This window comes from Tympanuchus pallidicinctus, unplaced genomic scaffold (genome assembly GCF_026119805.1).
Source record: "Tympanuchus pallidicinctus isolate F22 unplaced genomic scaffold, pur_lepc_1.0 scaffold18, whole genome shotgun sequence".
NCBI classification, from domain to species: Eukaryota; Metazoa; Chordata; class Aves; order Galliformes; family Phasianidae; genus Tympanuchus; species Tympanuchus pallidicinctus.
Window position 1 is genome coordinate 746,566 of NW_026294699.1, and position 12,720 is coordinate 759,285.

The 12,720-nt window shown below is 46.2% G+C and overlaps 1 protein-coding gene across 3 annotated transcripts; it reads right to left on the reverse strand.

The window, feature by feature from the left end:
• Positions 1–186: 186 nt before the first annotated feature.
• Positions 187–12,469, reverse strand: ROGDI (rogdi atypical leucine zipper). Of its 3 annotated transcripts, none has more exons than XR_008206090.1 (12): positions 12,376–12,469; positions 11,302–11,373; positions 10,233–10,315; positions 9,006–9,060; positions 8,261–8,341; positions 5,935–6,030; positions 3,628–3,726; positions 3,026–3,139; positions 2,230–2,279; positions 1,591–1,717; positions 929–1,047; positions 187–390 (listed from the first exon to the last, which is right to left on the reverse strand). XR_008206090.1 is itself a non-coding variant. In XM_052680620.1 (11 exons), exons 1-11 carry the CDS (start codon positions 12,415–12,417, stop codon positions 1,006–1,008), a joined length of 861 nt encoding a protein of 286 aa, XP_052536580.1. In that variant the 5' UTR covers positions 12,418–12,469; the 3' UTR covers positions 187–1,005. The 3 variants fall into 3 exon arrangements, 1 of the variants encoding a protein (XP_052536580.1); XR_008206089.1 differs by having other exon boundaries at positions 878–1,047; XM_052680620.1 differs by having other exon boundaries at positions 187–1,047.
• Between the last annotated feature and the right edge of the window lie 251 nt (positions 12,470–12,720).

Here is a 12,720-nt window from a genome sequence, read left to right on the forward strand (position 1 = left end):
CTGTCAAGGGAAGTTTGGAGAAGGGCTTTAAATAACACTCAGGTCAGAAGGCACTGGCTAAGAACTATAGGCTCGTAGGCTCCGTTCTCCAGGCAGTAATACAGCATGCACAACTAAAGCACTCACTTGAAAAAGAGCACAGAACCTTTGGCAATCGTTATTCGCAGCAAAGACAACCCACAGGAGCATGGTATGTCTGAGGATCTTTATTTCACAGTTACCAATGGTTAGAAGGCTGAGTTACATAATGTAGCAATCATAAATAGGCAGCAAATCATAGTAACAACGTGGTACTCACTTTGAGTTTAATGACAGGATGTGAGACAGCACAGCTGTGTTCAAGGTACCAAGGCAGCTCCAAAAGCTGGCAATGAAAATGAGATACCACACCTGGAAAAAAACCAAGTGGCTGGACTGGGGTTTAGGAAAAATAAATAATACAGATGATCACATTGATGCCGAGGAAAAAAAGCTCAAACAGTAGCAAGTAAGAATATCTTCAAAGGGGAATCGGTAACACGGGTATGGCCAGAACAGATTGGAGAGAAAAGCTGAACTAGTCATAACTGCAGCTGGACCAACATGCCATGCACTTTTTGTGGTGTGTTAGATGAGTCTAATTTCACCCCTTCCTAACCAGCTCACAGTCCAGCAGTTAGTGATAGCACTGTGTGCAAATACTGTTACTGAACGTGGTTGATCCACAGCTCCCCATCCCTTGTAAGGGACTGATGTTTATCAGAGGTTGGCAAAGCATAAACCACACAATGAAGACAGGTGGAAGCTCCCACCAACCACACAGTATTGCTTGGTGCCCTGCTCATGCATTATTCCCAGACAAGGCTACCAGATGTGTCTCCAGGTCCATTGACCCTACCATGAAGAGGACCATGAGGTAAGTGAATCACAGCACTCCTCACAGGCTGACCTGGACTCAACTGGCACACAGAAAACAAACAGGGAGACACTGGAAGTGTTTTAAGGGTTCGGAAGGTCCACAGGGAATTAATATGGCTTGTAGTTCCAGTAACTGGAGAAAACTGAAATCTGGAAAGCAAGAGAGAAAGCAGTTAAGCTCCTGGAATCTCTCGACCTTAGAAGAATGAGCTTACGATAAGTGTGAAAAGATTGAGTTTTACAGTATTATCTAGCACTGTGCTGCAGAAAGACAGATTTGCTGCTGTTGTCACTGAAGAGGCTTAGAGCACACTGTTATTTGCCAAGGTAGCAGCCAGGTCAGCTGCAGAGCTGAAAGTGAACTTTGTTTTACTGGAAACCAGCTTGCTGGATAGGTCTCCACATCTCCTCCCCAGGACACTGGCATTTCTTAACATCCACCTCACGACTAGCACAAAAACTTTGACCTGTTCCTTTCCATCTAGCTCAGCAAACATCTGCCACGCTACATTCACCCCAGATGGCTGTCTGCTCGCCAGCGACAGCCAGCTCCTAGGCTCCAGAGCGCTGACTCACTGCTTGTTTTCAGTCTGTGTACCAGCTGTACAAAATATCTCGTCAGATTTTTAGGACGTCTGAGGTTCCCTCGAAATTCAGAGTGATAAAACAAAGCTCCTTCTCTAAGGCCATTACCTTGTCCTTCAGTTGCTGGCAAAGCTGCAGTGAAACTGTGAAGAAGACAAGGGCATCATTTAACCATGGGACAACAGACTCCATTTTATGGACATGGCTGACTTCATACCGCTGGTTGCCGAACTCACTGGATAGGGTAAAAGAAGAGCACAGCTTCACACACAGCAGCACAGAACACAAAACTGTCCTCCATTCTCACAGAAGGAGTCAGAATGACCTCTTCATTTAAAACAGCACCTGGCAAAGTTACAGAACACAAACTCTCAGTCTACCTCCAGCAGGACTCAGAATTTAGCACAATTCAATAGGGATCAGGTAGAAACATTATCACTTTCCAGAGAGGTGCACTGCAGGAAATGCAGGAAGCCATACCAACAGTCTGATGTTCTGGTGGCTAATGACTCCAATCTCTTGCCAAACTCGTGACATTCTGTGGGTGAGCTGAATCCCAAAAAGCCTTTCTCACAGTCATAAAGAAACACTATCGCAGGTAGCTGTGCAATTACAGGTACAGCCACAGCAAATTGCTCAGTTTAGTTTTTCCATTTAAACAATCTGATGAGAGCATCTGATCCATTTGGACCTTACCCTCTGCATCCTCCTATCACTGTTACACAGCCTTGTAGCAACTGTACTTACAACATGGCTCCAGGGTTGTGCAGGATGGATCCTCCAGCAGGCTTGAAGTTCTAAGAGAAGGCAAAGGCAATTAGGATTTTGAGGCAGTAAAATACTTTGAAGACCTATAAGATGTGCAAATTAGTAGCTTGACAAAAAAAGAACACCTGCTGTATACATCTGAATACTTTGTTCATATTGAATCCATGCCATTTGATCCCATTTTGCTCCTTCAGAAAAACATTCTACACAGTGGCTGAGTCCAATTTAGCTCCAGATTATACAATCATAGAATAAGTTCCCACTGAACAGAATATCTAGTAGAAGAACAGAAAACTGATTTTAGGAAAAATATCCTTACAGAGGGACTATATTTCATTAACTGTAAGAGTTTGATTCTGCTTTTATGGGACATCAAGCTGACCCAAGTGTACTATGTAAAGCAGAAAAGTAACCACCAAAACCCAATTCAGAAAACCTAAGATGTGACTTCAGTATAAAATGTAATACAAAGCTATGCCCTTGTAGAACTATGTAAAAATTATCCAACTATATTGCAAGATAAAACACTGGCAAAAATAATTATTACTTTCTCCAGAGCACTGTTATTTTCCTCTTGGCTAAAGAGCCATGCCATGAGCTAGGTTTAGAGCCAGTGTTTTGGCTGTAGTAGACCTACATACAGACACAATACCAGTCACCACGATTTATACATTATCTTATGCTTGTAACAGTGCACTCTGTAACAGTGTGATCTCCTCGCAGTAGGAGGGAAGGAGAGGTAAATAAACAAGGCTCAAGAAATGGCAGACATCACCTTGGTCGTGCTGGGCTGTAGCACGTGGAGTTGGTAGACAGTCAGGCACAGCTTATTCAGGTTTATATAGAAATTCACAAGGATGTCTGGAGGAAGAGCAGGGCTGAACATTTTCTAGTGAGAAAATAAGTTGTTTTTTTTAATCAGTGAACAGTCCATTATTTCTAATGCTACAAAATCACTACCTTTTCTAAGCTGTACAGCAAGCAGCCCATAGTGTGGGATGTGACAAAAGAAACAGACTGAGCAGCATGCATGTAATGGCTGCTCCTCCTGCTGCAGTTGATCAGATGGTGTGGGCATGAGTGCTGATGCCAAAAGCGGATGGAATAGTATTCATAAGAAGAAATCATCCCTGGACAACCTTCCTGGACAGGGAACACAACTTCTCCCTGACAACCAGAGTCCTCACACCCCAAGGGACACAGAACAGACAAGAATTAAGAGCTCAGGGTTTGCACTTACTTTCTCTCTCCCCCTTTCTCTCCCTTCCCAGGAGAGGCTTCAGAAATCCATTCCCACCAAAATGCAGAACAATATCCTGACCAATGCACACTACCAAAGTATTTAGACTATCGAAGATTTAGACTACCAATACTTACAGTCAGACCACTGGAGGCAATTTCTGGTAGAGTCAGAGTGGCTGGAGTGGTGAGTCGATTCCGTGCTCTTGAGAGCTGTAACATCACAGCATCCATAAGCTGGAAAATGACAGTACAGTGCTGAGTGGAAAGCCAGGAACAGCTCTTGAGAACGTGCTGCAAAAGGCTGTAGGATTCTGCCAGTGTTACAACCACCCTCTTCCACTCAGAATTCAGGGACTTGGGAAGATGTGGCTCCCACAAGGACTAGCAGACAAAAGAACATGACTGGATACAGGCTGCTGGAAAAGGAGATGTTGTGGTCTCTTATAAACTCATGGCAACAGGATGACAATTCCCATTTCCTCACAGATACCAATCAATCAGCAACAAATACGAGGTTTTGGCAATGGTTGAAATCGTAAAGCAAGACTCATACAGTGATACAGCACCATGCTTAAAGATGCATAAGTGCTGGGAGGAGATCAGGAAAGGCAAAGCACAGCTGGAGGAGAATTTGGCTAGAGTTGTGAAAACTAACAAGTATACAAGAACAACAAAGAAAGAAAACTTGTTCTACCCCTCCTTGTCTTGACTGAGGTGACACAAGACAAAGTGCAAAGTCCTGAACCCAGGTCAGAGCAATCCCAAACAGGAATGCAGACTAGGCAAGGAGTGCATTGAGAGCAATCCTGTGGAGAAGGGCCTGGCGTTATTGGTAGACAAAAAAATGGAACTTGAGCTGGTGCTCTGGGGCACCCAAAGAAGAATATGGATCTGGTCCATAGGAGGAAGCTCAGAGGGCTGGAGCAACCTCTCCAATGAAGGCAGGCTGAGAGAGTTGAGGCTGTTCAGCCTAGAGAACGCTCCAGGGAGCCCATATAGCAGCTTTCCTGTGCCTAAAGGAGGCCTAGAAGAAAGCTGGAGAGGAACTCTTTATCAAGGAGTGCAGCAATAGCACAAAGGGTAAAGGCTTTAAACTAAAGGCGGGTAGATCTAGGTTAGACATCCAGGATAAATTCAATGCTATGAAAGTGGCAAGGCACTAGAAGAGGCTGACAGAGAAGCTGTGCGTGCCCCATCCTTGGAAGTGCTATGAGAAATAAGTGTTTAATGACAAAGACTGAAGAGATAACTATTCATTACAAGAACAAGTAGGGAAGATGAGATCAATTACTGATGTCACAGAAGCATCCACAGTTCATCATAAACTCTTCCGAAGAGCAGGTATTCAAGAAAAACAGCAACCCATGTTCCAGTTTCCCTGCTGGCCACTTCATGAGTACAAGAAATACTGAATGTCTCCTGACCCATTCATAACCCTATAAGAGCTACAGCACTGTAGAACCAGCTCATTGTGGGTCCAATTCTGCACACCACACCACAGTTCAAAGGCTCTATTCAGGCAGACTTCCTTTTTCAGGGAAGTGGGAAGCAACATTTGTCTGTTGCAAAGTTACAGCTGCTAAAATGAAGGTATTTAAAATCTTGACTAATTTCTCCCCCCTCCTTCCACTCAAAATTAAAAAGGATGTTGACAATAAAACTGTATCTTCCCTATCAGTAGCCATTGTGCATACATATGGCAACTAAAGAAATTCAGCTGAAATGTTTGATACTGTTCTGAGTTCTACTGAGTGAAGCCCAACCTCTGGTCCAGAGAGCATGTCCAGGCTGGGCTGTATCCCACACAGCAGCTGGTCTGTATCACACAGGTATCGCTAGCAGCAACTGGAGAAGCCATTTTCAAACCATCTGTAAATCCTGTTACCTTTTATTTGCTACAACTGCATTGTTTCTTCTCCTCTCCTCAAGAGCACCGACCCAGGGAAGAGCATGATTGATCTACTTCTTTAGAGGATAACACAGCCCTGAAACAAATTATCCAAAGATGCCATGGAGTCTCCTTCTCTGGAGATATTCTAATATTCAAAACCCACCTGGACACTTTCCTGTGCAACCTGCTGTAGAGAACATGTTTTAGATGGGGGCTGGGAGATCTCCAGAAGTCCCATCCAAGAACTGTGATTCTGTGATAATTACATCACCCAAGAGAGGCTCTCTCACAACACCACTGCTGTGCAACAGGCACTGACTGCTCAGATCAGCATTCAGTGTGACTTATAACCTCGTTACTGATGCTACACTGGTAATAGATTCATATCAAATGAGGTCACACAGACACTCCTTGACACTTCCAGTATGAAGAGACAAGACAGTAATGTGCAATAAGATTCCCCCCCCTCCCACCCAAAAAAAAAGCAAACAGAGGAAAGAAACATGAGAAACATGCATACTCCAACTCAGCTGGAGCGCTTTTCTCCTCACCTTGAGAACCTCTGAGCCAGTCTTGAAGTGGTAGTTTACATCTCTGTTCATAAGCAGGTAAATTGCTTGGTTAACATGGTTTCTAGCATCCTGGATCTGCAAGGGTACAAATGTAGCAGCATTAAAGAAGCACTCTCTGTAATATACAAAAGAAAACACATTTCCCCATCTCGTTGGGAGTCATCTAAGAAAATGGTGACTTCTTACATGTTAAGGCCATTTTCCTGTTACTACCAGATACTTGCCAACACAAATCTGCCATTGCTGTCCAGATACATTACTATATTGTTCACTGGACATATTAAACAGTGTAATAGCTACACCATGAACTCTCAGTTCTGCTGCTGTCCCAAAAGAAGAGTGACATCAGACACTCTGATCACAACCATTCAAGCACGAATTCTCACTGCTGACAGCATATGGTTGTTCAGTCTACCATCACGAATAATGATTTCTTCCTTAGAGCTAAAACAAATGACAAATGCCCTGTAGTCACTGGGGGCTGAAGGTTATTTTCAACCTCAAGAAATGCCACTGTGCTGCTTGTGTGGAACTTAACCAAACACAGGAGACAGCTAGCCCAAATTTCTCTCATGTAAGGCTGCTTGCAGCTGGGAGACAACTATCAGAGCAAGCTCAGTAGGTGTACCCCAGTGTTTTCATGGGTGCAAAGACAAACCAGAGGAGGAGGAATACAGTTCCGGGAAAAAGTGATTTGTATTTAGTTCCAGAGAGCACAAAAGAACTGAGGGGTAACTCAGAAGGAACAATAAATGAAATGAAAGCAGACAAGTCCGCATGAAAATGTGGCTGCTGGGAGACAGATGAAATAAGTTTGGGATATTTGTTGCTTGATACATCTGTGCTACTCCTCAGTACCACCAGTTGCAAGCTCAAATTTGTAGAGGCCTCCCTGGTGTAGATCCAGGCACTGGTTCCTCCTTATCCTGGGCTCACGGATCAGAGTCTTGCTCTTAAGTAGCACAAAGCATTGGAGGTTACAGAAAGGTAATATTATAAAATCCACTGACAGTTTGTACAGAGATTCTGTAGGCCTTTGAACTATGACATCTCTAAAACGCCACCACTTCCAGCCTTTGCATCTCCCAAGTGCTTCTGTGCAAACAACACAGCTCCTGGCAGCACCAACAAACTCAGCAATACCAATAATGCCATCACAGGGACTTGCTTTATTTCTATTTCCCCTTGATTTTGCTCTCATTTCTAATTAAATTCTGTGCATTTGCTTGTGTTCCTCAAAACCAGACTGAAGCTGCTATTTCTTACCCATGGCTTTACCCCATTTTGCACAGAAAAACAAGACTCCAACTGGCACCACATGCTAAGGGAAATACAACACTTCAAGATCCTCAATTTTAGCCCAGACAGGACAAAGATCTCCACATAATTACAGTAAATGCTTCTACACTGAAGCATTCCACATTCCACATTCCACATCTTAACAACAGTTCAGCATAATTTTTCCAAGTGAATAAAGCTGTCAGCTGGCAGAAGCCCATCTCAAAGACAGCCACAAAACAGGACAGACTGCGGAGTGTTAGCACCAAAGCTTCCTGTAAAGTACAAACAGTTTATCTACAATCCTGACTGGTTGAAACACAAAGCAAAGTATGGCTCAATTCAGCATCAACAACTTGAGCACACAATTTTCTAGATTTTTATGAAGATTTCACTCTGTTGCCCAAACAGTCATTGCAAACTGCACTCCAGGAGCAAATACACCAACCATGTAGAAACATCCAAGCCATGGCACAGGAAGGTACACAGCATACACCCTTCTTCAACCTTCAGCTATGACAAGTAACTGTGGGAAACCACACTTTCAAGACCAGGCTCTAGATGAGGTTCTGAAATCAAGTATCTCTCAGTAAAATGGGGTAAGAGATTCAGTACTGAAATCCTTAACTGAGGGAACTCAGCTATGCTACAAGGGCACAGTGCAGCGACAGCTGTTCTTAACATTAAAAAATGCTTCTGTAAGACACTGAAAGCAAGTGACTGAACCAGCTCAAAACCTTTGAAGCTGCTCTCTGTCCTGCTTGCCTGGCCTTTAGATCCAGTTACATGCTGCACATACACTCTAAACACTCCTTTTAAAGGATTATGAGCTCTATATAAACAGCCTTCAGATTGGTGGTGTTTCAGGAACAAGCAGAATTCACTTCTTGCTTTCCTAGCACCATAATTCAATTTAAACGTACGTTTCCTCCCTTAGCTTTTACCACAGCTTAGGATGGAATAGTCCTTACTGAAAAAATGAGGCAGCAGATGCTGCAGAGGGGTAAACTTACAAAGTGAACAGTACCTGCTGCAGTTTCCACTGCTTGTCTTCCCGGAATGCAAAATGCAGGAGCTGATTACTTCTGGGCATTTTCAAATTAAGGTCCTTGAAGAAAGAAGCCAACATATCAGAGCAAGCAATCCCCACCTGCAGAATATAGAGGGTGCCAATCCATTCTGCCTCTCACACCATCTTGGCAAGCTGCTAAAAGCCATTTCACCATGGTCAGAACATCAGTCCTTTTCCAAGAAGGTGTTAAAACCACAGATAAGCTGAAGGGAATTTAGCATATCAAGAACCAGGCAGGAAGCACCATCTCATCTCCAAAGTCTTCTCTCAAGAGAGCTTGAAATTACAACAATGCAAGTAGTAAAGGCAGAGAATCCCCATAAAAGCTGACTGCACCATAGGAATTTTAGTACCAGCTGGTATGATTACCAACATAACCTCCATCAATTATGCTTCTTTCTTGCAGCCAAAGAGGTACAACTTTTGCAAAAAGTCCAAGTCTAAGGGTCTATATGGTGTAAACTACAACCAAAGATATCTCTTATCCACTGCCAGTTCAAATGGCATCAAGAGTGCAGTGGTATGCCATTGGGGGGGAGCACTCAAAATGCTGGATCTTGAAAAATTTCAACAGTCCTTGAAACATTAAGGATTTAAGGCCTATTAAGGAAGACAAGAAATACTTATTGATCACTTTCAAAGCATAGCAACAAAGACCTCTCCCACATCTCTTTATGGTACAAAGTACGGATATACTCACAGCTTGACACAAGGCATCTCCTTGCAGTGTCAACACACCTTTTACCTGGTCCATGCTGAAATGAAAAGAATGAGAAGAAAATCTGGGTAACACAGGTCATAGGAGACAACAGACACCCACACACACTGCCAGCAAGCACTGTTCCTCCCCAGGCCATGCAGCCAGCCACGCTCCCCTCCCTCTGGGGGTCAGGTGGACTCTACAAACACATCCAAATCCCTAGTTCTCAGTGTTCTGCCATACACTGTGCACCACCACACCCTGCCTGCCCTACCTAAAACATCACGTTCTGTTCCAAACAGGGTTTATTTCATGTGTCACCTATCAACACTTTGGCTGCTGTTACAAACAAAAAAAGCATACCCCGTGCCCGTTCAAAGGTCCTGCAAGATGGCTCACACCCCCAGCAAACAGTGGGGGAGGGCTGAGGTGCCTGGGCTGTAAAACTCACTTTCTCCATACCTTACATAGTAAGGTGCTTCAGATTTGCACTTTTTAAGATCCACCTTGGAAAAACGAGGAATAAAAGCTAGGCTCATTTTAATGCTGTAAGATTTGAAGACTGTGATTTTCAAAAACAAGACAGGAATGCTGCACCCTTCTTCGGTGCTCGCCATGCTGTCTCTAAGCAGCAAGGCACTCTGCTATGCCCATGGCTTGTAACCCTGCCAAGGCACAGACATTCAGACAGAGGACTATGCTGTAGATCAAAAAATGGACAGCTATTTCAGAACTACACTCCTGAAGGACCACATACAAAGCTCTGTTTGTTCTGTGTCAAGGAGATTTAGCATTGTTATCTTAGGGAGATTACAACAATGCTTAAGATTTATCCAAGGTCAGAGTCAGAGCAGGTCTTGTAGGTTAAGCTCACAGATCCCAGAATCAAATGTCCCTTGGCAAGAACTGCTGACAGCAGTGCACAGATGCAGTACACCAGCACGTGGTCAGGGATCAATGACTGTATTACAGAGACAGTAAGAAGCTGCAAAAGTCCAGTCAAAACGGCCCCTGAAACATGAATACAGACAAACTGCTAAAGTAACCTGCCGTAAGAATATGTTTTTCCATATGGCAAAATCCGATATGGAATGAGGCCCCTTTACTTCAGCAGTGCCACGGGAACTGTTCCCAAAGACATCTGGGAGGCAGCATTCCTTCACCACCAAAGCACAGAAAATGGCCCCACAAGGGGGGAATCACGACCCCAGCAGCAACACCACTTACCCTGCCACACTCAGCACGAAGCTCTCCTGCTTGGCTGCTCCTTCCGAGCCCCCCGCTGGCAGGGCGAACCTGTGGGAGGCCTCCTGCCCCAGAGAGAGAGCAGTGAGTGCTGGAGCCCCCAGGCCTGGCACGCCTCAGCCTGGGCACAGGGAGAGGCAGAACAATGCCAACAAGAGGCCTGGAGCCGTGCAGTCACTTCTGTGAGCCTCCAGCACCCTGCCCAGTGATCACAAGAGAACAGAGACATCCCTTGACTCTTGTATGGGCACCAGCATGCCACGGCTCACCCCAGAGTCACAACAGAGCAGAGCTGTCCACTGTCAGAGAGCCACTTCATGCAGCTTCACAGTCATGCCTGCAGGGCTCTCCCACAGCACTCCCAAGGATCAGCCCTTCTGACTGGTTATACTGGCCACTGACTGTCCTTCAGCCATACCTCATCTTTAAAACTAAGACATTCTTCAAAAGCAGTACAATATATACAGAAACTGGAGGTCATCTTCACCCCTATTGGGCCATATGCCACATCAGAGCTACAATCCTTCCTCCTTGGGCATCTTCCTCCCATCATCCCCTATATTTGTCCCTGCTCTTGCACCACCCACTACCCCCATCTGAGCAGGTGATGCAGAGAAGTGGTATGTTGGGGGAAAAGTGGGCTCAAATGGGATGGGGGGGATGTGCAAGTTACTGCAATGAGCAGAAGCTTGCTAGCTGAAGGTTAGCGTACTGCTTCCTGCCCTCAAATGGCAGATTTATTGGAAGATTCAGATTCTCTGTTCTGGAAACATTCATGCCCCAGAAATAGCCTGGGACACACGCCTGGCTGCTTCCACATGTCCTTCCAGAGCATGAAGCATAGAGGATGCTCCATGTCAAGAACGGAGCATCCTCAGAGAGCACTGCTTCACTGCAAGTGTTCAAAACCAGACAGCTGGCAAACCCTTGGGACAGCACAATAAACAGCTGATGGCTCTTTCTTTACACTCCCTACTGAGATTTCTTCTCACCGCAAACAGCGAACAGGCAAATTCTCAGCACAGAGGTGCATGAAACACATTGCCCTTACCTTCAAAATATCCTGCAGCTGTTTCAAAACAGCATGGACCTCTTCCTGTAACAGCCATTTAAACTCTTCTTCCTACATTGCGGAAAGACAGCAGCAGAAGCATTAGAACTATTTGCCAAACACTAGAAATAAATGTAACTGACATAAGAAAATGATTTAAGCTGTAAATAGAATGCAATGTGTGTTATCTTTGCATCACGTTATTAGGAGAAGAAAGATCATTTTTTTGCTGGATGTGTTCAGAGGCCTTGTGGCCTTGTTCTCTGCTCCATCCCAGACAAGTCAATTCTCCACATTCCCGCCCTGACTTTAATAAAACAGAATTTGCACAAATAACTGCACCAATAATCACACCACTAAGAATCACAGAATCAAGGTCAGAAAAGACCTCCAAGCTCATCCCGTCCCACCATCCACCAACACTGCACACCGTGTCAGTCACTGCCACATCCCCAGTTCTTCAACACCTCCATGCACGGTGACTGCAGTGACCCCCAGCTCCCCGTGCAGCCCATCGCAGTGCCTCAGCACCCCTTCTGAGAAGCTTTTCCTGTTCTCCAACCTGAACTCCCCCAGGTGCAACCCGTGGCTGCTCCCTCTCATCCTACGGCCATTACACGATACGGGCAGGCTGAGAGATTTGGGGCCGTCCAGCCTGGAGAACGCTCCATGGAGCTTTCCTGTGCCTAAAGGAGGCCTAAAAGAAAGATGAGAGGAACTCTTTATCAAGGAGTGCAGCGATAACACAGGGGCACAACGGCTCAGGACTCCGTGCCGTCGGAGCGGGCACCTCCGCCTCTGCAGCGACCTCTGTCCTCGGGGTCCTCGAGGGCAGGGACCCCCAGCAGCCACCCCGGCAGCTCGGACACGCGCACGGCAGCGGCTCTCACACGGGATTGTACCGCGCCCGCCCAGGGCGCCCATTGTACCGCTCGGCCCCGTTAAAGCGTTTCGAAGGGGGCGCCGCCGGGGCAGGACGAGAAGGGACGAAGCCCCGCGGCTTTACCCGCGGTGCCGCCCCGCCGCCGGTGCATCCGGTCATCACGGCGGCTCCGAGCCCCCGCCCGCACTCACCAGCACCACTCGCTCCGCCGAGCTCACCATGGCCGCCGCCATCCTACCACCAGCCCCGCCCCAATCTCCCCCATTGGCTGTCTACCCCGCCTCCAGCCCTGCCCACGCCACGCTCTATTGGCTGTCGATCAGCGTCCACTTCCGCCCCACACTCCCTATTGGCTATCGCCCCGCAAGGAACACCGCTTCCTCCCTCCCCTATTGGCTGCCATCACGCGCCCAGCTCCTTTCCTCCCTTATTGGACTGAGGCGCAGCGGTGACGCGGGAAGAAGGGCGGAGCGGGGCGGGGCCACGGCGCCCGCAGGGCTGTGCTGTCCTGCAGCCGCCTCACAGCATTACGGACG